Source organism: Sodiomyces alkalinus (assembly GCF_003711515.1).
Source record: "Sodiomyces alkalinus F11 unplaced genomic scaffold SODALscaffold_2, whole genome shotgun sequence".
In the NCBI taxonomy this organism is placed as follows: domain Eukaryota; kingdom Fungi; phylum Ascomycota; class Sordariomycetes; order Glomerellales; family Plectosphaerellaceae; genus Sodiomyces; species Sodiomyces alkalinus.
Genome location: NW_021167080.1, coordinates 3,876,305 through 3,899,617, shown reverse-complemented (window position 1 = coordinate 3,899,617; position 23,313 = coordinate 3,876,305). Strand labels below are relative to the sequence as shown.

The following is a 23,313-nucleotide window of genomic DNA, read 5'->3' as shown; positions in this document are numbered from 1 at the left end:
TTTTTCGTTTTCTACGATTCGACACGAAAAAGTAATAAGTCTTATCCGGATTAGCGAGAATTCCGTGTATAGTAGAATTAAAAGTATATCGGATAAGGTCTATATAAGAATAGAAACTTATTAGAATCACGGTATTAATATAGCGACGCGTTATATCGGCGATTATCTAAGACTAATATACTATAAAATATTATTTAAAGTTCGTAAGTTACTATAATTAATTAAGAACGCGTTTAGATAAAATAAGGTATCTAAAGATAATACTTATATATAGTCTGCTAGCATCTACGCGTAGAATATATATATCTTCCTAATCGCTATATATAATCTTTCGATTAAATCTTCCCTTTAATACCCGAGCCTATTTAAAACGATATTAGTATTAAGCTTAAAATATCCTAATACGTTTTACTTACTTAAACGCCCTTTTCCGTATAGTAAATTCTTTTACTTCCTCTCTTCGCCTAATAATTCTCCTTAATAGTTACGGAGTTACCACGGAATAGTAAAAAATTCTTATCGTGGGAGATATTTATAAGCTTTACCGCCTTAACACGTATATATATAGCGGTAAACCGGAGTATCTTTAAGTACTACGCTCGTAGTTAAAAAACCTAGATATTTCCGGGTAATATTATACTAAACCTAAAAAAGAGTATATTAGTAGAAAATAAGACTATATATAAAAAGAATAAAAATAACTTACGACTTTCTAAGGTGCCTTTTTTTTATCGTTACTTAAAGTATCTATTAAGATAAAAGTAGCTAAGCCGTTTTCTAATGTTTAAGGAAACTCGGGTATCCTAATTATATATAGGATCTTATAGACTTCTATAAATTAAGAGTCTAGCGTAAGTCTACTATTACTATAAGTAGATATAGAGATAAGAAATAGTTTATTATTAGTTTCGGGGCGAATCTAACTAAGGTAAGTAATTATATCTTTAAAGGATAATAAAGAATATATATACCTCCGGAATCTAATACCTTTAGATATTAATATTACTAGGTCGTCGATTAGGATTAAGTCTATAGAGATATAGTCGTAGATTCTTATTCTTAAGAAATCTATTATTATAAAATTTATCTTCCTGAATATTTAGTTTAGGAAGATCCTCTAACTCCTAAAGCTCACCACGATCGTCGAATAGCGGATTATACTCTATATCGAATAGATTTTAATATCCTCTAGAACTATTTCCGAATCGTTTCTTAATCGTTTCCTCTTATTCTATCTATTTATTACTATCTTCGCTATATTACCCCTCTCTATTTACCCCTCTATTAACGCCTAATACTTATTTAAGGCACACACGCATATTATATAACCCGTATAGGCCATACCCCACAGCAACTATCAGGTTAATATACCGCCCCACTTCGCCCCACACCAACTATCAGCTTAGCCACAGGCTTTAATATCAGTTTATCTACAACCACCTTCTGTTTTTACCAATCTATCCCTCCTTTATCCAGTCTTTTCAACTCGCACCCTGATGCGTGTTGGGGGGTCTCTTCGTTTATCTACTTCGAATACCTCCTCCAGCAAACGAACAGCATTACCGACAAGCTACGATCGACCAGTCTTAACATATTCCACCCTGCTCTACTCTTGATCTGCCCACTATCCCCTTTCGAGAAATCGAATCCCGTGATTTCAGACCAAACAAACGCCGCCTCTTCACCGTTTATTTATTTATTTTATCTTCTGTTTGGTTTGTCTCGCCTCAGGGCTGGCCAAAACAGAGCGTCTCACTGTTTTGACCCGCTGCTTGTTGCTTGGCACAGAGAAGACCTGGAACTCGACCGAGTCGCAGGACCTTAAGAGGAGCCTAAGGCCCGAGGGGACGGAACGGCACCGTCAACGACGCCATACCACTGTACGGATACGGCGCCCAAGAACTCAGCAACGTGCAACTTTCCCACCATACTTTTCGAGGAAGACTAGTCTGAGGAAGTCCCCTGGATCTACCCTTCAGGAGTTCCATTACCAGCAATCCATTACTTCTTACTTGGTCTTGCTCAAGCTTTTTTCCTTCTATTTTTCATTCTATTTTTTTCTCGTCTTTTCCTTCTTTTCTTTCCTTTCTAGCTTCTTCTTTTTCTTCCGCCCTCCCCCGGACGACTCGACCGACACTCAGAAGAATCGACCACCCACGCGATACACGAGAGACAGAGACATGGGCCTCGCGGCCTGAAAAGCCCCTGTGCTGGTCCCGTCTTCTCTTCTCTTGTTGGACTGTCTATCGGTCTTTGTCTCTGTCTACCTCTCACGCGAGTTCTGCCGTATCTCCACAGCGTTCTCCACACGCGGCCCGATACCTCTGCTTCTTGTCAGGAGAGGTCGGATCGGCTCTTCACTTTCGCATTCGCCCCAGGAAGAGGCATCTTCCTTCGCCCTTCGTGAGCCCGCCCGGCGTAACTGAGCTTCACCACGGGGTTTATGCGCATCGCATTCGAAATCAAACCCGTGCCGAATTCCCCGGCCAAATTCTGCCGCTATGGTGTCCTTTTTTGGCTTGAAGCTAGGGGGTGATAAGAAGAAGTATGGCCTCCTGATCTGCCCTTCGCATTCTCGCCGCAGGCTCCTCTTCCGTAACTCGTGATCACCAACTGACCTTGCGGCTTTGTCCACACAGGAAAGCCGCCGCGGCCGGAGAAAACCCCACGCAGGGGAAGAAGAACGAACAGAACACCCGCAATGACAGCTTGTACTTTGGGACGACTCTCAACAAGCACAACCTCCTCGACGACCCTTTCTCCATCCCTCGCCCCGATACAGCCGCCTCTCTTCGCTCCGCTCGCCCCCGGGCCCCTTACATGAATCCAGCCGCGTCCTCCAGCACCAGCATGGTTGACCTCACTGCCGGTCCTGCTCTCATACTGCACGCCACGCAGCCCAGCCTCGGCAACGCATCTTTGAGAAACTTGAGACATTTTGCCTCGGACAATAATATGCACTCTCGCTGGAACAACAGCACGTCGGGTCCCCTGCAGCCGCCTCATCTCACCCGCATACCTGGCGCCCCCGATATGGATAGGCCCGGGTCGGCTGGTTCTAGCTCGTCAAGGAAACAGTGGGTGAATCCATTAGACGTCCACTTCTGCCGCGGTTACACTCCAGCTCCGTCTCGGCCGTCGACCGCCACCGGCGCCAGACCCGCACCGACACCGTTGCGTCTGGATCCGGCGCCTCCCCAAGTCCCCGCTAGTCCGCTGAGCCAGTTCAAGTTCGACCTCAAGCCACTCGGCACTGCTTCTCAGCAACTGGAGGCGACTCAGCCACATGTGCCCGACATGGATCCTCTGGTGCCCGAACCTCTGAGGCCACGCAAACCGGACCAGGATTCACATCCAGCGTCATACGACGAGGAGAACCCTCAGCTTGCCCGACGAAGCGAGCAAAACGACTCTCGGGAGCCGGTGGCCGCCTATCCTTCTCCCCCATTATCCATGGATAATGTGCCGGTAGATAGGCCGCCGATGGGATCCACGATGAGGTTCGACATGGACGCCAAGCCAGCGAGCGGACCAACACATTTCACGGCAGGTGCAAACCAGCCACTTCGCGGAACTACATCTAAGGCGCCGACGTCGTCGTTGCCGTCACCGACCGGCTCCGCACCCCGAACAAGTGAGGAGTGGGAGGGGGCGGGCGGAGCTGTTATCCAGAACGTTGCCGCGAAACGTGACACGCTCACATTGAACGCCCCGCGCAGACGAAGTTTATCGTTGGATGTTAAAAAACCCGGCAGCCACCACGGCGGGGGTACGCAGCAGTGGGCAAACCCAAGTAGCAATGGAAGTCCTCCACTTAGAAATGCTCGCCGTCCGCCACCGCCAGCGCTTGACAACCGCCACGAGTTCCGTCCATATGTACCCCAGGGATTGCCAAGTCCTACAACGACGGCGAAGAATCGCGAATTCCGCGCTTATGTACCTCCGGGGTCACCTGGTCACGCCCCAGCTCTGGAGAGTCGGGATATGCGACCTGAAAGGTCCGCGGGATCACCGTCAATATCATCCCCACCTCACGGGGTTCGTGGTCCCATGCACGGATCACCCGCGACGCGAAGGCCGTCCCCGGCACTCCTCGACAGCCGACCACACCGTGGTTCCCCCTTGGTACCTTCGCCGAGTCCGACGCCACCGTCGTTGACAGAGGCATACCATAACCCGCCGCGCGGGGGAACCCCGACGCCAGGTGCCGACTGGCGTCCTCGACGACCTGCCGAATTTTCCGAAGGTGTCTCTGACGACGTGTCTGCTGTCTCGGCGGTGGATGTCAATCCGCCGCCTCTGGCACGTGCCGCCCCTGAACCGCATCCCAACATTGACCCGAGCCACCCTTCCAAAGGGCCTCAAGACTTTAATATGCAGGGCCGTCGGCGACCCACTATCGGTGCCGCGCCGCCATCGGACGGGGAGCGCGGATTCGGAGAGCGCAGTCGTGGGTTGTCGCCGGGCAAGCGACGCGCGCCGCCACCACCACGGCTCAATACAGTGCCTCCTTCGGCGCCGCCACGACCGCATGCGTCTGAGGAACAGCCGTCGCCGTCCCATCAAGGGCCACCGTACCATTTCCCGGTTTGGGATGATCGAAATGTCTTCTCTTCCCCCCGGCGGGCCCCGACACCTCTGGCTGCCGACACTGGCCGGGCCCCAGCGGTTGCGAAAGCGAGTCCGGGCCGGTCGACTCCAAACTGGCCCCTTCCCGAAAATGGCGTCGGCGCTGCCGGGGCCGACGTCGCTGGCGCGGGAGGCGTGGGGGGCAGCGGCACAGGCACGGGCACGGGTACAGGCACGGGCACGGGGACGGGCACAGGCACTCCTAGCGGCAGCGTGCCCGGGTCACCCGGCCTCTTTGCCGGGACTCCTTTTGCGAGCCCAGGGCTCGGGGGGTTCCCCGGTGGGAGTGGGAAGAGCCATTGGGCTGCGCCACCTCAATGGTCGGAAGATGGATACCTGACGGAGCGGGCGCGGACACCGCCTTATGGGCGAGAGGCAAGGCGCAAGGATGCGGGCTCGCCAGTGCAACAAGCTCTGCCACCTCACCACGGGCTTCGGGCGCCCACAGGAATGCCTGATGAGTTCCGAGCGGGCTTTATATGAGACTACGATGGCGTCGCAACGAAGCCAGGGGCTTCAGTGTTCTGTTTCTTATTTGTGCCTTCTTTTTGATTAGTTGTCCCCCTTTGATTCGGAGAGGCATCGTTACCACTGGTCTCAGCATGACTTGGAATATGAGGACAGGCAATATTAATAGCGTCTGCACACACACGTATGTACACATAGATGGGGGATACATGGGGGATACTTGATACCAAGATACCCGTAGTAGTATAAGGCGGAGGCGGTTGATTGGGTTTTAGCGGAGAAAGGATGAATTTACGTGTACAGCGAGTTTCCGCAGCGGGCATGATTGTGACGAGAACAAACACCGGTTATTATTGGCTGGTTGGCGCTAGAGATCTGCATAAGGGATTACGGATACAGTACCTTATATAAACTGGTTCTTAGCGTGTCGGGATCCGCCGGCTTTGGGACTGTTTCCAGGGGTTCCTCGCCCGCTGTAGCCCACTGGGAAGACGCGCTAATGCTTCGTAACCCCCACGCCACGACCGAGATTTTGGAGACGACCTTTTTTCGCTTTTCGCTTTTCCCCCTCTCTCACCTGCCGAGCCTTTCGACCTACAACTCCTCTAATCTCGGTTTACTGCTATCCGTCAATATTCTTTCTCTCACGTCTTTTGGGCGTCATCGTCAGTCAGTCGCCTAGGATACATCTCAACTTGAACCGGTTCTTCGACAGCAAAATCACCAGCCTGTTAGCTCTCGACTCAGCGGGTCGCTCTTTCGCGCAAGCTTTTGCTCGGACGCTTCTCTCAACTTGACCATCTCACGATAGCTTGCGCCGCATAGCGCCTTGTCTATGTCGCGTTGCATCCTTGGAGGCATCTGCACTTCTACATACTCGCGGGCGCATAGATCCATGCGCCTGCGTCGCGGGGGATAAGGACGACCGGCAAGCGACTTTCAAGTCTTTGCGCTTGCTTTCTGGGGGGACGGAAGAAAGACTTACTTCACCTATTTTTAAAGCTTTTTATTTTACGCATTTCTTATTTCTTCTCTGCGGCGGTGCTTTTCGAATTTGGAACTTTCAAGCATTGTCAAAGTGGAAATAGAGACGTCAGAAGCGCCCTCTTACAGAGAATACGTTGGTTTCACGCAGATCATTAAGGGTATGGATAGATGTGCTCCCTTGGGGAGCTTCATGGCTAACTTACCCACTGCCAGTTGATTGTCGGGACTGTCTATTGTATGAGGGATTCTTCAAGTTTCCTCGGATCAAGGATAGAAACATAAGGCAGTTATACGACTAGAACGGACGGTAACAATCGTCTCACTCGAGGTCACAGTTCGACAACTCCGAGACAACGGAACCTAAAACATGACCGTCAAACCGAATAACGACATCAGCCATGACGCGGCTCCTCCCTTGGGCGACTCCAAGAGCCTTGCCGAGGACGCGACCACCACTCTTGTTCATCCGGCCCTCGTCCCGGACGGCGACTCGGACTCGGACCCGACAAACACGCAGGGCCGCCGGGGCTCCGTGATCTCCGAGAATAGGCCAGGCCAGGAGCAGGAGCAGGACCGGAACCGAGATCAACCCACCGAGCCAGGGGAAACGCAGCAGCAGCAGCAGTCGTCATCGGAGTCGGAGCTTGTGAACCGGGGTTTCCAGGCGCTGGAGGTGAAGAAGGCCAACTGGTGGTCCTACTTCACCACCGTGGACTTCTACATCGTCCTGGTGCTGGGCCAGGTCCTCGCCCTCTGCATCACCTCCACCAACACCTTCTCCTCCTTCCTGGCCGAGAACGGGACCAACATCCCGGCCTTCCAGAGCATCTTCACCTACATCCTCCTCCTAATCATCTGGTGGCCCATCGCGCTGTACCGGCTCGGCCCCCGCGCGTGGGTGCGCGCCCTCGTCCGCGACGGGTGGAAGTACTTCATCCTCTCCTTCCTCGACGTGCAGGGCAACTACTTCACCGTGCTGGCCTACCGGTACACCAACATCCTCTCGGCGCAGCTCATCAACTTCTGGGCCATCGTGGTGGTGGTGATCCTCTCGTTCCTCCTGCTCCGCGTGCGCTACCGGCCCTTCCAGATCGTCGGCATCCTGGTCTGCTGCGGCGGCATGGGCCTCCTGATCGCGTCGGACCACATCACGGGGGCCAGCGGGAACGCGGCGGCCGACCGGCTCCGGGGCGACCTCTTCGCGCTCCTGGGTGCCACCTGCTACGGGCTGACCAACACGTTCGAGGAGTTCCTCGTGTCGAAGCGGCCCGTGCCGGAGGTGCTCTCGTTCATGGCGCTGTGGGGCAGCTGCATCCTCGCGGTGCAGGCGGCCATCTTCGACCGCGCGTCGATCCAGCAGGCCGTCTGGACGGGGCCCGTGGTGGGCTACCTCGTCGGCTTCACGCTGTGCCTCAGCCTGTTCTACTCGGTGGTGCCGCTGGTGCTGCGGCTCGCGTCGGCGGCGTTCTACAACATCTCGCTCCTGACGGCCAATTTCTGGGGCGTCGTGATCGGGATCCATGTGTTCGGCTACGCCGTGCACTTCCTCTACCCGGTCGCCTTCGTCCTCATCCTGCTGGGCCTTGCCGTCTATTTCCTCGCCGGCGGCGTGCTGGGCGAGTCGAAGAAGCCGTGGCTGGGCGAGAACCAGGAGGCCGGCGTGGCTGGGTTTGGCACCGCGAAGCTTAAGGCTATCCAGGCTGCTCGTAAGCAGCAGGCTCTCGCGGAGGAGGATCTTGAGGGGGGGAGCGTGCCTGCTGTGGCGCAGCAGCAGTAACGGCAGCAATAGCCGGGGGGGGGGGGGCAAGTCGGAGGGAGACCCTGACGGGGAAGAACTGCTTGTCGGTTTGTTTTTTTTACCCGACGGGGGTCATGTTGTGGACGTCGTGGAAGGGTTTGAGGCTCTCGGCTGGATGACAGGAGGCTTTTCAAGTGCTGTTGGGCTTTGGCCTGTGGTCTCCATCGCAGTGTAGGGTGGGAGAGGGGGGTGGAAGGTGGAAGGTGGCGGGATTGGTTGTCTAGGTGATGTCGTGAAGGTTGGGAGAAAAGGACAATCGGTATCTTTGGATGTGTCCGACGCGGGCCATTTTCTACTTCTCAAGATGTCAGGACAATGACATTTCCTTTTCTAGCTGTTGTGAGGATATATTCGACTACCCGACAACGCCGAACCATGCGTGACAGGACAACATCGCAACACGGACTAATAGGGAACCATAGAGAATAGAGTCTTTGATATGTTAGCTTCGATCGACTGCTTAAAGCTAAGGATTTGGGACGTTCTTCTAACTGTCCGTATTCGCGTGTCCAGTAGTACCTAGATACCTTATGTACGAGTACGAGATGTACTGTAGGTACCTACCTTACGTACCTAGGCACCTTATTACCTAGGTAGGTACTCTGTGTTTTTGGACGTTTCTACAGCGTACTTATGCACCATCGCTGTGTGTAACTCCATGGCACAGTGTTCTGCGGCTCGTACGTACAGGTTGAAACAAAAAGTACTTCCATATTCGTCCGTCCATACCTAGGTCTAGGTACTAGGTAGTGGGGGTTGTTCTGCGCGACATGACAAGGCAGAAAACAACCTGGAATAGAGTCGAAAATTATCCGGGGTAAGCAAAAGAAAGGTAACCAGCACATCTCGAGATGTAATTAAATTACTTCCAGGTTCCCAACATTGGATTTGGAGCAGAAAGTATCTTACAACGTACCTATAAACCACCGCCTCAGGCCTCAGGCGCATGTGCAGCGCGCCACACAGCGTCATCTCCCCATGTCAGGTCTTCGGCGTGACCAGTGAGAGCTAGGCGCCAACTCGGCAGGTGTGTGAGTTGTGTGAGTGCTACGCAGCTTCAGTGGCATAAGAGCTGCCCTGCTGGTATTTGTTGCGTTACCGGGCTGCCTGTTTAGGACACTGCTGGAGGTAAGGAGGCGATGTGATGTCAAGAGGCTTTGTTGATGTGTGGGATTGGGGGCAAGTCAAGTCGAAATAAATGCGTCGACCAGTCACCGAATGGGAGGTGGCGCCAGCAACTTGGGCCACGGGACGCCACAAGGCAGTTAGTCCCGGTGGCGACGACAGGAAGAACTCCCGTAGCTACCTACTTCGTGGTGCTCCATACTCGATGCGCTCAGTCACTTCATTGAGGAAATAAGCCATGAAACGTCGGGTTGGGTGGTTGCTCGATATAATATTTGGGTTACCTGATAAAGTATCGCTCCTCGTACCATAAATAAGTTAAGGTAGGGTAAGGTACTTCGTGATTAATGTCCGGAGGGCAATAAACTGGATACCTGGCTTGGCGTCAGGCGATTCGGTTCGTCCTCGGGTGCCCGAGCTTGCTAATCCTGTCGGGATATTTCCCCATCACATGGTGCGGAATACGGAATACAATACCTTAGCTAATAAGCGTATTTGTACTTCGTAACAACATGCTCAGGGTGCAATGGTCGAAGTACTTCGTACAACACGTACACTAGGTACACTGACTGCACTGAAATAAGGTAGGTAGGGTAAAGGTACAATACCCATTGTGTCCATGTTCAACTGGGACAAGAGTGGGGAAGTGAAGTCGTCCGAGCTTAAAGAAGGGGTTCATCCACAGACAGCGTTGACGGACGGTTAAACGGTTGACCTTTGTCTCTTTCGGAGGCATAAACGATCTTGTCTCCATACCTTCTCGAAGCCTGCTGGTGATGACATGAATCTTGGACGTAATCTTGGACGAAGTACGGATAGGCAGTGGTTATTTCGTAGGCAAGGGGTATCTTTCGGGTGAAAAGGGGCCGGAGATAATTGTTGAGATTGCTGGCGACAGGAAATTGACTTACGTTGTATATACGAAGTACCCGGGATGAATCTTAAACTGTAAGGTATACTGTGTCGAGAGCCCCGTTTACTGTACTTTGCTAGTGTCTGATCAAGCGTTAGTGCGACCAGGTATCAAAGCGCGCACTGTGCGGCGCGGGCTAGAAAAGGAGCTATCACCGCGCTCTCTTCTTGGCGACTTCCTGAGTGGAGACCACGGGGGAGGACGGGAGTAAGGAGAACAAGGATAGCACGAGGAAGTCCTTTACTATGTAATTCAACGGTGCCCCCCACTTAGTCGAATATTCCCGATATCTCCGGACACGTGCTTCGAGCGTTTTAAGCAGGTTATGCATAGTTTCTGTCCTTGGCCTCTTGCTAGAGCATTTGGGGCGGCAGCGGAAGAGGTGGAAGAAAGCCTGCTGGTCCGGAATAAGGGCGTTGTCTATAAAAATACGGTGAAAGGCCTAAGACGTTACCTAGGACACAGTGCGGATACGCATCTCAATTTTATCTGGCGCGTGGGACTCTGGCCGCCCCGCTAAGGTGCCTTGAACCCACGACTTTAGTCCAATCTCATCTCCCTTCGAGAAATTCGCCCTATTCCCGGAAAGGGTCTACCAGGCCGACTTCTACGAAATGATTCTACACTACGTTGTAAATAGGCAGTACCCGCCCTGATGGGTTCCGCTACGTGACTGTATGTACATTGTAGGTATGAAGTAGGTACGTCCGAAGTAGTTCGTTATGCATGTATACCGCTCGGTACCTACCTATATTAGAGACCTCGCAGCACGACGTACGACGGAGTCCCGAGTACCTACTGTTGCTGCTGGCGATGCGTGGTAAAGCTTCCTGGTCGTGTCAAATTACTTTACTGTTCGAGAAACAACGGATAGCCGTACTTCGTACTCCTTTATTATACCTTTGTAGACCATCCCGTTTCCCGGGCTCGATTACACCCACTTTTGGACAAGCCATTGTGGCGGCCCGTTACATCATTACATCAAGCCCCAAGATCGTTAATAAACAGCTACCTTATTAGTTGGCCTTCCCGTCCCCGTTGAGCGGTTGTCAACTTTACCATCGTCTCCGTTGAACGTTTGTCCAATTCCGCGAGCTCTCCTCGACTTCTTCTGTACGTGTTTCCGTCCGTTTTTGTCCCTTTTGTATCACGTCCAGTACTTTGCCATATGAGTACCTAAGGTAGGTACCGGTACGTGAAAAGGACAAGGTGACACACATGAAGCATCTCTCATCGTCTCACACATTAATCGCCGCTCCCCCCCCCCCCCCCCCCCCCCCCCCCCCCCCCCCCCCCCCCCCCTCCAAGTCCTTTCAGCCGACGAATACGGACAGAGAAGAGAACACCATCACATCTCTTCCCCACCATATTATCTTCTTCGTACTGTCCATACCTCCGAATGGTCCCGTTCCATGTCCTTGATACCACCGTCATTCGCGACCCAAGCAGCTGATGTCGTACCTTTGGGACGCACGAGTACATATACCCGATTTTGATGCCTCAGAGGCGATATGTGAGGGAGAGAATTTTTTTTTTTTGGCAGATTCCCCCCTTCTGACCCATCCAAATTGGTTACATCTTCATAAAACACGACATCGGAATACCATGTTTCTCCCCCTTTTGCCTCGTCCCCCAAAACGTAGGAACTCGCGAGGTGAAGCGCACGGCCCGTCTGGTGCGAACGACTCAGACACCTGGCGTTGTCGACTACCTTGGGGAGAGTCATCATGGACATCGCTCAAAGACAAATCGCTCCTTATATTCAAGCCCTATCGAGTAGTAATCTACGGATAGGACCGTCCAGTCTGAAAGGCTTGGTCATCTGAACGAGCAGCACATCGTCATTTTTCCTTCCCTTATTTTAACCCCCACGACTTCTGTAAGGTAACAAATTGAAATATCCAACCAGCTTGTTTCTCCACTTCATTCGGTTTTATATGTAGATTGTACATAAGGTACCTCACCATCTTTTTTTCCTCTGTTGGGTCATTTATTATTAGGACGTGTATGGTCATACATACATCGCACTCTCATCGTACTCGGGTCGAACTCTCCGTGCCTTATTCGAGGGCATCATATACGAACCTGGAATATAAAGCTTTACCTACCTAATAATTACCTTAACAGAGTCCTCGGTCCTCTTCAGTCTCGTCCCATCTCGAAGTGCTTTCGTCGTGACTTCCCGGGTACATCGTTGTCTGGTTAAGAAGGGTCTTGGCCCTGATGTGTTTGCCGAGTTTCTCCAACACTGTCCCATGTACCAAGTACAGTGCCCATACCTCGAAGGCGAAGGAGGAAGTCACCCTCCACTTCTTCCTTCACCTGGATACACACCCCCTTGTCGCTACCAAGACACCTGGGGGGCCCCCTAGGCGACCCAGTATCCGCGCCGTTCCCCCCTTCTCCTTTCCCGCTGGGTGCCTCCGGTTTTTTTTTTTTTTTTTTTTTTCCCTTCTGGCCTTAATCTTCCACGTTCCCCCCAATCTCGTCGCCTTGCTCCCGGCCCGAACAAACACCACGTCTCCGGCCTGCCATTGCCTCTTCGCCCTCCTTTTTCCGTATCCCCCCTTTTTCTCCCCCCTCCCTTCCTACCATCTCCTATTACCGTACCCGCTTCTCTTCCGAATCTGCGTTGGAATCTCCCGATCTCTCACTGTCGAGCAAGGAGAGAAGTTGAAAGTAGCCTGCGACTAGTTGAAAAGAGGCGGCTCGTCAGATCGGCTACAGGGCAACAGCTTGGTGCAGGTTGACCGGATTTTCAGCGCACCACTCGTCTGTTTCCATTTACGACTGGTCCCCTTGGTCCGCATATTCCACGTCTTAGGTCACGACACGCGACGCTTTGTGATACCCCGTCGTGACCTTTACTCGAAAAAAAGAAAGAAAAAAAAAAGAAAGAAAGCCAGTTGAATTCGAACAAAGTTCTTGTCGACTTCCGGTGCGTTATTATCCTCAATTCTCAACATCTCGAGCTTCACGGCAATCCCGGTCGTATCGCGTCCGATATGCAGGCGCGGGACGCTCTTCTCGACTTCTTCGAGCCAAACTTCCTTCCGCCTTTGCACCGCTCTCTTGTTCTGGGCCATCCACCGTCCACCGAACCTCTCCTCGCTGACTCGCTTCTCTAGAGGAACCTTTAAAACCTCGAATCTCACCCGACGCTCTCAGTCATCGTCCTGACGCGAACCGAACCGTCTCTTGAAAACCCTGCACATCGATTTGACAGCATTCAATAATGTCCTATTACGAGAACAACGCACAGTGGTCCAGCCCTACCCCGGGACAAAACAACTGGGATCACCAGACACCTGTGCGCGGTGGTGAGTCGGGCCCATAATCGATGGCGGCAGTCTGGGCGAGACAGAAACATATATTCCTCGGGGGCAAAGCACTGACCTTGCCGTTGCCTCGAACAGGATCTAGCGGACCGACCCCCCAGGATGACTTCGCCTTCTTTTATCAGTTCGAGGGTATGTTGGATTGAATTTGGACCGCGCATTTGCGCTTTGCGAGCCGGAGTGCGACCCCTTTGCCGCGTCGGCCCAGTCGCGCGGCGCTAGACACAAACAAACAGCTGACAAACATACCGTAGATGTGGCTCGGACACTAACTGCTAGACCTACAGAGGTTGACCGTGCCTATGAAACCCTAGCCAAGAGCGGCAAGTCTTTTGGACTTCCCCCTCGGCGTGAGTACTCTTCGCCCGGGCCCCGAATGGGCCCCGGCCCCGGCCCCGGCAGGAAGTCGCTGGACTATAGTAAGTCGACCCCCGCGTAGAGCGGGCAGTTCCGCGGAAAAAAATTGCACCAGCTGACAGGGTGTTTTGCTCCCCGTACAGACGGTCGTATGCCCGTCGGCCCCGGTTCCCGACCGCACTCGATCAACCAGTTCGAAGACCCCCGCGCCCATCCCAACGCGAACCTTCAAAACTTCTACGCTTCTCAACGTCACCAGCCCTCCCGCGGCTCCAGCGAGGCAGAGCAGATGATGCAGGCCAAGAGGAGGATGGCGGCTCAAAGGGAGCGAGAGCTGCGCAACCTCCACACGGAGCAGCAGTATCAAAGAAGTAGGCCTCCCTCAACTGTATAGTGCATGCGCACAACGCATTCAGATGGCAAATCGCCCAACCCAAAAAAAAATAGATAATTGTGGCCGAGGGATTTTGATTGAATCCCTTGGGGAGCAGGATTGACCTCTTCCCTACCGGTATCGGCGGCTGTCGACAATATGTTTTCCCCCCCTTTTCTTCCACGGGGGATTTGATTCCACCCCCCTGTCTTCGTAATCTCGCAGTTGCTTCTTCAACTTGACATGGGACAGACATGCTAACTCTCCTCTTCGTGTAGCTGTCCTTTCCGACATGAACTACGGGAACAAGCATATGTCCGAAGAGGAGACCCGTGAACTTATTGCCCGTCAACGCAGCGCGTTGTACGGAGAGGGCCTGTTTGCCGAGAAGGGAGGTTATGTCGATGAAACCGGCATTGTCCGCACTGGTTCCCTCGCCCGTAGCGGCCCCTCTAGCCTTCGTGGGGCTTCGCCGATGGCCTTCGAAGGGTCTGGTCCTTTCCGCAGCGGCCTGCCTCCCCCCAACGACGCCGCCAACCTGCGCAACCAGTCCCCCATGAACCAGGATCACCGCGGTGGCCCCGCCCCGGCTCATCAGGACGCCAACGCGTCCGTTTCTGGGCCTGAGACCGTGACTGGCTCTATGCCCGGCTCAGGCATGGAACAGGGATCCCGGACCGGCAGCACGTCCAGTCCTCAGCCGAACGCTGCCAACAAAACGGCTTTTGAATCGGCGGTCAGCCAGGCCGCGGCTCGCACCTCCAGCTCCTCCTCGCCCAGCGGGTCCCCCCCTAGGCAAGACGTGCCGGCCGGCTCCAAAGCCCCGCAGCATAACGCCACCGTTGCCCCGATTGGCACCCGGCCTTCTGGTACGCCTGGAGCGGCTTCCTCGGGAGCCTCCAAGAGGTCTACCACCCCGCTGGCGTCACCTGGCGGCTGGGGCCGCGGTAATGATGTCTGGGGCCCTCAGGCATCGGGCTTGAGCAGCGCAACCTCCGCCAGTGTGTGGGGTTAGCTCGGAAAGAATTGATATGAAAGAAGAAAAACGACAGTAACGGATATCGAGCTGCTACGGGGTGTTAATACTGATGCATCCGGGCTTGTACCCGCGTTCTGTTTCATCGCGTAAAGAGAGGGAAAGGCGCATGGGGTACTGATGAGCTGTCGTCCAAGTTCTGGATCTGGCGTACGACAGGGAAAGGAAGGGTATTGTCAACCATTGGCGTGATACCGGCGGTCTGGGGTCTTTTGTTGTCACATGGCATTTCCTTGGTCGCGGTTGCAGACACCTCCGATATATATGGATACCGAGGGAAAGTTTGAAGAAAAAAAACCCCCGAGGTTCTGCTCGGGTATCGGGGCGAAGGTGTTACTTTTTCCTTTCTTTTTTTTTTCTTTTTCTTACGACGGAAGGGAATCGCATTCTGCAAGCTTTGGAGTCGGAACATGTCTCTCATCGGGGGGAAAGGAACGGATGCATCTCGCTCAAAAAATGGGGCTTTTTCTTTGGGGTGGAAGGCGTGGGGTTCTGTTGTGTCAACGGTTGCGATTCAGGATACCACCATCTTCTGGGCTCGTGTTGAATGGACTGGACTGGGGTTTCTGGGGTCAGCTTGGCGATGTTGCTCTCTTTGTTTGTTGGTCACCGGGCCGGCCGTTTGTTGGGAAAGGAAAAAACAAAAGGGCGAGGGGCGTGGGGAGCAGAGGAAACCGGAGCCTCTGGCGTGGAAAGCTAACATGCCTCCGAAGGACAGCCAGCTCTCACGCCAAGTTTGCACGAAACGGGTTTGCTTGGTGTCAGGTTCTTGAGGGGTTTTCTTGCTTCTTTCTCGCCCTCCCCCCCCCCCTTTCGCTTTCTTGTTATCAGATCAGGTTGGGGACGGGGTTTGCAACGGAGACCAACGGTTTACATGACGAAGCATCGCCCATTGTGCGCAAGGTGGTGTTTTCGGGACATGGATGCGAAATAAATCTACAAAAAACAATGGTGGGGAGGGGTCATCGGCGCGAGGGGTTGGTCTTTTTTTCTTTGTTGGGCGATAATTCTTTTCTATTTCTTGTCTTTCATGGAATGTAATGCGCGTCCTCGGGGGGAGCTTGTATGGTCTTGGGGTTTTAGTAGATGGGGTTGTCTCTTGGAGAATCTCCGGCCCTTCACTCGCCATGTGGTTTGGTTTGGGCTCCTTGCACTCGATCTGGTAATAATAACGCCCTTCTCATCTCTTACTCTTAGTCTTTCGCGACGCATCCGAAACATTGCTGGATTTCTTTCTAGATTTGCGTTTGGTGAAGTCGGGTTGGGAGTTGATGACAACAACACTAACAAGAACGACGACTTCCTGCCAGCTACTCTCTGCAGGTAGTCGAATCACCTAACCTGTTGGGGTTGGTACTGTGAGGCTGTTTGAATTTACCCTCGTTCCTCGTTTCTTTTTCCCTGCTCCTTCGTCTCCATCTTTGGACCAGGATGCATGCAATGTCTCGGACTAGCTGGCCGGTCGCCTTGCTGGCTTCTAGCTCCAAGCTCCTAACTCCTAGCTTCTAACTCCTAGCTTCGGTCAGCTGGGCCACTGTCCCTCACCATCCTCACACCATCACACATCCCTGCCCCCTCTTCCTTTGAATGCTTCTCGAAGCGAGCTTCCAGGTTCTAGGTTGATCTGGTTTCCCAGTACTCGGGTTCATAGATCACGCTAGTCAGCGGAGGAAGGGAGTCTTTTTGGGCCGAAGCTGGAACTGGCCTACCTGTTTTATTCCATGTCACGGGATGGGTCGCTTATTGGGGATGATTCTTGGGCTAGGACGGGGACTCTTTCGCGGTCCTATCGCCAGGCTTTGATGCACCTATCTGCCCTGCTACAAGTGAAGAAAAGGACGAAGACGACAAAGAACTCCAAGTAAAATCGGGCCAGCTTCACGTGCAATATTGACACCATCCCGCTGGCAAAGCCGCTTCGCTGCCAAGTCTCATCTTCTGCGATGGCTTTTAGTAAACATCTTTGTCATCCCTTTATCGAACTGAACGCCTTGGAAGCCCCCGAACCCCTGACGCCACGAACACACCGTCCCTGTCCGCTGTCCTGCACTTTCTTGATCATTGCCCGCCAACGTGCACACCATGCAAAGGGGGAAAGAAACGAGGATGGTCCGGTTCTCCTGTTCCACTACAGACGGACCGAGTTCCTAGACGCAATGAAATACGATGTAAGCCCATTCCTGGGCCTAACGAACGTCGCACGTTGTCCAATTACACTGCGAGGAACGAACCAAGACGGCAAACAGGTCATCACATGGAGCCCTGGCACAAACAGTCATCATGATGGGCGAAGACATGGCGCTTTTAGGGGGGACGGGTCCCCCTAAAAGCGGCGCGGAGCCATCCTCGCGGGGGATGGGATGGGATCACAACGTTTGATACCCGATTGGCTGAGTCCCCAGGGTGGGTTGTGTTGGTACATACCGTGAATTTTGGCGAATGCGGTCTGATACTCCATTTGATGCTGTGGCCTCCGAGGTTCAACCTAGTGGTACCCGTACGACTGGTTGATAATTAACAGCCTTGCTCTTGTCCAGAGGGTTGGGCGGGCTACTTGGTTCAGTACTCTGTAATGTCTCGTCGTCGACACGTTCATTGGCGTTGGAACTTCGACGGGGGTCGTTCTTCCACCAGAGGGCCAACGCCCGAACAGCCTGGAAGAAGCCTTTGAATATAATTACATGTACATTGGCGACGGGGCAAGTTCCTGTGCGTGAGATGAGATGAACGTCGGGGAAGGTGTCATTGGCGATATGGGTGAAGCCGACCTGGGGTAATTACTCCGTACATACTCTGTACGAATCTTCGTATTGGAATCGAACACAGGAACGGACGGACGATGGCGCGGCGCACTGGCCCGACATTGCGGAACGGCGCGGACGACCTGTCTCCGTCACTCCTGGTTGGTGCATGGGAAGAAAATCCCGTCGACACAACAGCGCCTACATAATTAAAGCACAATGGCACTGCAGAGCATAGCAATGAGATCGCTTCCCAAAGAAAATCGAAGATACGTTGGTTCCGACGGCCGAAGTGAGACTCAGGGGCGCCAATAGCCTCGATTAAACGTATTTCTGCTGACAGCGTACGCTGCCCAGCCTCGTAATGTGCGTCGTTGAAGAGTTCCACCGGTCCCAATATCAAGTGAGATCGTGAAGCCTCAAATGCGCGGCCTCCCGCTCTGTTGCTTGTTCTGATCGATCTGTTTTGGGTGCTTTGCATTGCTAAAGGCGGAGGTTCGTGGCGGGATTCCTAGTGTTAAGTTAAGGTTGGAGCGGGAGACGGGGGCTGCTGAAGGGCGGGAAGGCCTCGTCGATCCCATTCCAGCCCCGCGGATCCGCTTTCTGTACGCCACTCCTCCGATCTATCCTGCCTCGGAGGTCGGGCTGGCAGACTTGCCGGCAGACGCGGAGGCCGGTTTTGACTTGCCGGCAACGCTTCGCTACCTACCTTAGGTATGCCGGTAGGTACGGAGTAGTATCGGACTTGCGTCGAACTGCCTGTTAGCTACTGCCACCTTTCTTACCAAGTAAGACAAACGGGTTTCTCGAGTCGAACGGAGTTGAGAAAGGGTTTGCGGCGGTTGATCAACACTAAGACCAGCCCCCTTGCATTTGTCCATTCCCTTTGCGGTTGGGAGGCCATTCGCCTGCGTCTTAACCTCAGACGACAAGCTCGGTGAAAACTACTTCGTACGAAGTACTGGGCAAGCCGGATCGGCCTCATAATGGGGGACGATCCCATTGACAAGAATGGTGGCCCTATTGTAAACTGAGGTGGCTTGCCAGTCAGGACACCAGTGGTCTAGCATGTGCTCGGAGCTGATACCCGAAAAGAGAGAAGCAAGGGAAGCATATATGAGAGTAGAGAGCCGAAGCAAACATCATGGGAGGACCATGAGGGAGATGGCTGGGGAAATTCCGGGACTACTCGGTGAAAGCACCCTTGATGACTTGGAATTCAAACTCCCAAGGTGATGCTTGATTATTCAAGTCGAGTCGCATCGGGTACGTGCATGTCGTCCATGTCCTTTTAGGATGTCGACATGGACTTGACGTCGGCAAGGCAAGACCCCTGGCACTTGGGAGTCGACTTCGAGAAGCCAAGAACCCGGGGGCGGGGAAAGTAGGATGAATAGGAAGAAGGAAAGTACGTGTATCGAGTAAGTAATTAAACAGTAGCCGCCGGGCTACCTCGAACGAGGCATTTCAGCCTGTTTCGGGATGGACCTGCCTAATAAATGGAGATGGGAAGTTGAAGGAAGAGTGGTGGTGCTGGGGTGAGGCAAATCACGTTGGGACTTCTGAGGTCCACACACCAGTCCATTAATAAGGTAAGGTACTAAGGTAATGTCCTTCATGATCACGGAAATTTCTCGATACTCTGTCCTAGGTACCTCATGAAGAGTGTATCGAGTACCTTACCTTAATTACCTAGGTACTAATTACAATGCCACGGGTGCCTCGTAACTGGATCTTGTATGGGGTACTCAGTACGGATTAACTACGGAGTATCGACTGAAACAATCGTAACGGTACCTTAAGGTAGTTCATAACTCAGGTACCTTACCTTATTGGCGGATGAATCAAAGTGGCGCACTGCTAATTAAGGTAGTCTTCGTCATTGAGATGCAGCACCAAAAGGCCTTAATACACTGGGTAAAAAGCAAAACCACGCTTTTTACTATACGAAAAGTAGAGTTATGGCGTCTTTTTTCCCCCACCCTCTTGTTTTCCGTTATTTTTGCTTTCGCATATGTAGTTCCACCCGGTGCTTACGATTCCGAAAAAAGGGGTCCTCGTCCCGTCTTATGTAGGAGGGATATTGTGGAGGACCGGGAGGTAATTTTCGTATGTAAGTATACCTCTGCCAGGTTAGAAGCGTTAGCTCGAGACTTTGCTCCCTATCTCGATCGCTTATTAGATTGTACTCCGATCTGTATTTTCCCACCTATTTTGTATAGGCAGGTACAAAGGCCTATGACGATCAGGACGCAGGTACCTGGTAATTGAAGCTATTACCACCTTTCGAGTGCATTAGTAGGGGGAGCTACGCACGCTGCTTAGAGAGGGAGGCTATTACTAGGAGACCTTAGAGCTTTGATTTATACGATTTCTGCTGGCCTGTATCGGGTTACTGAGATATATTACGAAGATATAGGTTAGTGATAGCGGTGATAGCGGTGATAGCGATTATGGTGGTGATAGTGGTGATGGTGGTGATAGCGGTGAAGTGATATAGTGATGGTGGCGAGAATAGCGTTTGGTGTAGATATAGGGACTTGGAAATACTAAGAGTTTATATGTCTCTGGAAGTACTCACGCTCGCAGTGGTCTCCTGTTATCCCTAGCCAGTCATATTGCGTTGTATACGCGCTAACGTTTCTAATCTTGTAAGAGGTGTACTTCGTATACGTGGCTGTTTGATTTTGATAGATGTGGATGTGGTTGGATGGCGGGATGGAGGATGCTGCGGGAACAAAACGGGCAGGCCGATTTGGCTGCCTTATGTAAGCACTACTACGGGTGGTAGATACCCAAAGTACGGACGCGGAGTACCTAATTATATAAGGTAGTCCTGAGCAAATGATTCCATGGTTCTGTGCCATGTCAGAGTGCCTTGACTTTGTACCGAAATAAAGCGATGTTTGATCCAAGGGCAAGGGTCTATGTCTTCAAGATGTCTGGCTATTTTTATGCTTGGTGAATAGACCCTTTCCCCCTCCGGCTAATAAGGCCTGTTCGATATCGCTTATAAGCTAGCGGAAAACTACTAAAGTTTTTATAAAATATATAAACGTAGCTAAGACGCTATTTTAACGCTAGCCTATGCCCTTAATATAACCTTTTATATAATAAGTAAAATATTCCTTAGGAGAATATTAATCTAATTCCGTAGAATACTAGGTAGAGTCTTATAGATAAAAAATACTAAGAGACACCCCTGCTTAGTATAAAACTTGTATAATAGAGGAATATATAAAACATTCAGTTATACTAAAAATACTATATGAAAGGGGTTCTTTTATTATTAGCTTAGTATTTTTATATATTTCCCTTATATCTTAGTAGCTTTCCGCTAGATTATAAGCGATATCGAACAGGGCCTAAACCACTTATCTACCTATTAGTCCGGGTGCTAATTAGTCTATTCCTAATAACCTACAGGGGTAATTAGACGAGCATTTTGCTCAATTCAGGTCCTTTACTTAGGTATGTTTAGTCACGGAGTACTTACTGAGGTGGTATGACATACATATTACCTACTGCCTACCTTAGGTAAGGTACCTTAAGGAAGGTATGAAAAGACTCCGTGTTGTGCTGTCATGACCACACATTTGCCCACATATATGGGAGTACAAAGTACTCCGTACAACCTACACGCAGAAACATCATCCACACCACAAAACATAAGGTACCTACACACAGGTTAGCCCCCATTGTCCATTAGTACCTCCCTATTCTATCCCACCATCCACCATTCTCCATCGTTCCTGTCCCTCCAATAACCAGGAAACGGTTAGTAGCACCTCGTGTACTTCGTACCTTGTACCTTATTGCTTCGTGGGTGCCTTTTTTTTTTTTTCTTTCTTCCATCATCTTCTTTTCTACCTACGAAGCCTTTAACCACCACGAACTAGATCGCTGCACTCATCTCGAGAGCCAAACTTGGGAACCGAAAAGGAGACATACCCCGATACATTTTGTTCCCTGTCTATAATCTTTCTGTTCCCTCTCACTTGTTCTAACAAAACTGTGGACCATTGTGTGCCTTAACACACGCATTCACCTGCATTTTGCCTGCACGAACATCACGATCTTGCCTATTTAGCATTCTTGACGATCCCCTCCCACCATTCAACACTTGCCCTTGAACCGCTCTTGTCTCTCTTTCCTTCTATCTGCGTATAGCAACTGCCTTAGCCTTTATATACTTGGCATAATCTGCTCCCCCCTTCTTTCCCTTCGTTGTCTGGTATACAACTGTACTCCCTTACACGTCTCCACCCACTCTTTTTTTCTTCTATCACTTCCTTCTTCTTTCCCCTGCCTATCACAAGCGCGCATATGCTATACCCGTAATTTTTGTGCGGCTGCCACTGCCTCTCTGCTTGAGTCTGTCCTTGTCTCGACTACTGTCGCTGGAGTTGTTGACTGGGTGAAGCCGCGCGCTTTGGCTTGAAACTCCTCCTCCTTACTCCTGGATTTGCATACACATCAACATCACTGGTATTCTCTACAATCCTGTTGTCAGCGAACCCCGACGCTCGTTTCGTTTGCGTCGTCTGGCGTCCGAAGCCACGTCGAGATCCGTTCCTCTCAATTCAACCCCGGTCGTCATAGATTTCGCGGTCACGGTCCACGGTCCACATCTTCGTGGCCCTCCCCCCTGTTCCAGTCTAGTCCCTCCCGGGGGGCCAATGTCCTCCGATCTAACCCTTTCTCCACTTGCCTCCCCTTTCCGCTCTACAACCGACCGTCCCGCCGCTTCTCTTTTCCGCAACATTCAACTCGCCGTCGACCGACCAAGACACCTATAGAGAAAAAACGTACACCCCTTCATCGACCGAATTCGCTGGACGGATATCTGCTGCCACGAAAGACAACCCCAAGCCAATCGAGGCTCCCCCATCTTGACCATCGAGGCCCTCTCGCTTTAGCTGTTCCGTCGACGGCCTGACTCAAGCCTAGCCTACTCGGCTCTATCTCGCTTGCTCTTCGCGGGTGTGGTGGCACTTCGCACGAGAAGATAAAATCAGCTTCATACCATTCGACGACCTCGTCTGTCATTACGGTTGAGAAGTGGCGACTTTACGGTTCGTAAATATCCTCATTTTCGGCTCTGTCGTTTCTGTCTCATCTGCCTTTCGTCCTCGACGAGGCACTTGCTGCGGTTCAGGACGACTTGGCCGATCTCGAAAGTCTTCCCATCGGCCTTCGCTGCATCCGAAACCTCTCCTCTTACAATAGACAATTTGCCTCTTCACCGGCGTCGAGCTTGGGCCCGCTCATAAGCTGAGCTAGGGTCGCTCCATGGCAAGCCAAGGGACCACGGCAGACCAGGCACATAATTATCACGCACCAGGCCCTTGGGCTCAGTCTTCGCCAAAGACCTCCCCTGCCATCGCCACACCGACAAACCCCCTGACGACAGCGTCGACGGCGCACCCGGCTTCGTCGTGGTCGATTCCCCTCCCGAACTCCTCTGCAGCGTTTCCCGACGCTGTCAGTAGCCCGGCTTCAACCCACGTTGACTTCTGGCCCTTCTTGTTTCCGCAGCAAGCATCCC

At 52.1% G+C, this 23,313-nt stretch overlaps 6 protein-coding genes across 6 annotated transcripts; 4 read left to right on the top strand and 2 right to left on the bottom strand.

Moving 5' to 3' along the window:
• Positions 1-2,501: 2,501 nt before the first annotated feature.
• SODALDRAFT_322223 (hypothetical protein) lies at positions 2,502-5,112 on the top strand (the record flags this gene model as incomplete). Its single annotated transcript, XM_028609699.1, has 2 exons — positions 2,502-2,545; positions 2,640-5,112. The coding sequence occupies 2 exons, from the start codon at positions 2,502-2,504 to the stop codon at positions 5,110-5,112; spliced, it is 2,517 nt and encodes an 838-aa protein (XP_028468800.1).
• A 1,339-nt stretch (positions 5,113-6,451) lies between these two features.
• On the top strand, positions 6,452-7,861 carry SODALDRAFT_338520 (solute carrier family 35 member F1; the record flags this gene model as incomplete). Its single annotated transcript, XM_028612785.1, has 2 exons — positions 6,452-6,544; positions 6,644-7,861. 2 exons carry the CDS (start codon positions 6,452-6,454, stop codon positions 7,859-7,861), a joined length of 1,311 nt encoding a protein of 436 aa, XP_028468799.1.
• Positions 7,862-7,954: 93 nt separating this feature from the next.
• SODALDRAFT_357018 (hypothetical protein) lies at positions 7,955-8,276 on the bottom strand (the record flags this gene model as incomplete). The annotated part of the gene is made up of 2 exons (XM_028613961.1): positions 7,955-8,174; positions 8,242-8,276. The coding sequence occupies 2 exons, from the start codon at positions 8,274-8,276 to the stop codon at positions 7,955-7,957; spliced, it is 255 nt and encodes an 84-aa protein (XP_028468798.1).
• Positions 8,277-12,062: 3,786 nt separating this feature from the next.
• Positions 12,063-13,006, bottom strand: SODALDRAFT_357015 (hypothetical protein; the record flags this gene model as incomplete). Its single annotated transcript, XM_028613960.1, has 6 exons — positions 12,063-12,118; positions 12,200-12,264; positions 12,393-12,448; positions 12,531-12,610; positions 12,646-12,739; positions 12,839-13,006. 6 exons carry the CDS (start codon positions 13,004-13,006, stop codon positions 12,063-12,065), a joined length of 519 nt encoding a protein of 172 aa, XP_028468797.1.
• A 149-nt stretch (positions 13,007-13,155) lies between these two features.
• SODALDRAFT_270650 (hypothetical protein) lies at positions 13,156-15,003 on the top strand (the record flags this gene model as incomplete). Its single annotated transcript, XM_028607723.1, has 4 exons — positions 13,156-13,240; positions 13,513-13,677; positions 13,759-13,986; positions 14,267-15,003. The coding sequence occupies 4 exons, from the start codon at positions 13,156-13,158 to the stop codon at positions 15,001-15,003; spliced, it is 1,215 nt and encodes a 404-aa protein (XP_028468796.1).
• Positions 15,004-17,863: 2,860 nt separating this feature from the next.
• On the top strand, positions 17,864-22,684 carry SODALDRAFT_357011 (hypothetical protein; the record flags this gene model as incomplete). The annotated part of the gene is made up of 11 exons (XM_028613959.1): positions 17,864-17,930; positions 17,997-18,057; positions 18,123-18,168; positions 18,255-18,441; positions 18,628-18,702; positions 18,817-18,997; positions 19,095-19,149; positions 19,237-19,332; positions 22,141-22,182; positions 22,279-22,573; positions 22,638-22,684. 11 exons carry the CDS (start codon positions 17,864-17,866, stop codon positions 22,682-22,684), a joined length of 1,152 nt encoding a protein of 383 aa, XP_028468795.1.
• Positions 22,685-23,313: the final 629 nt, after the last annotated feature.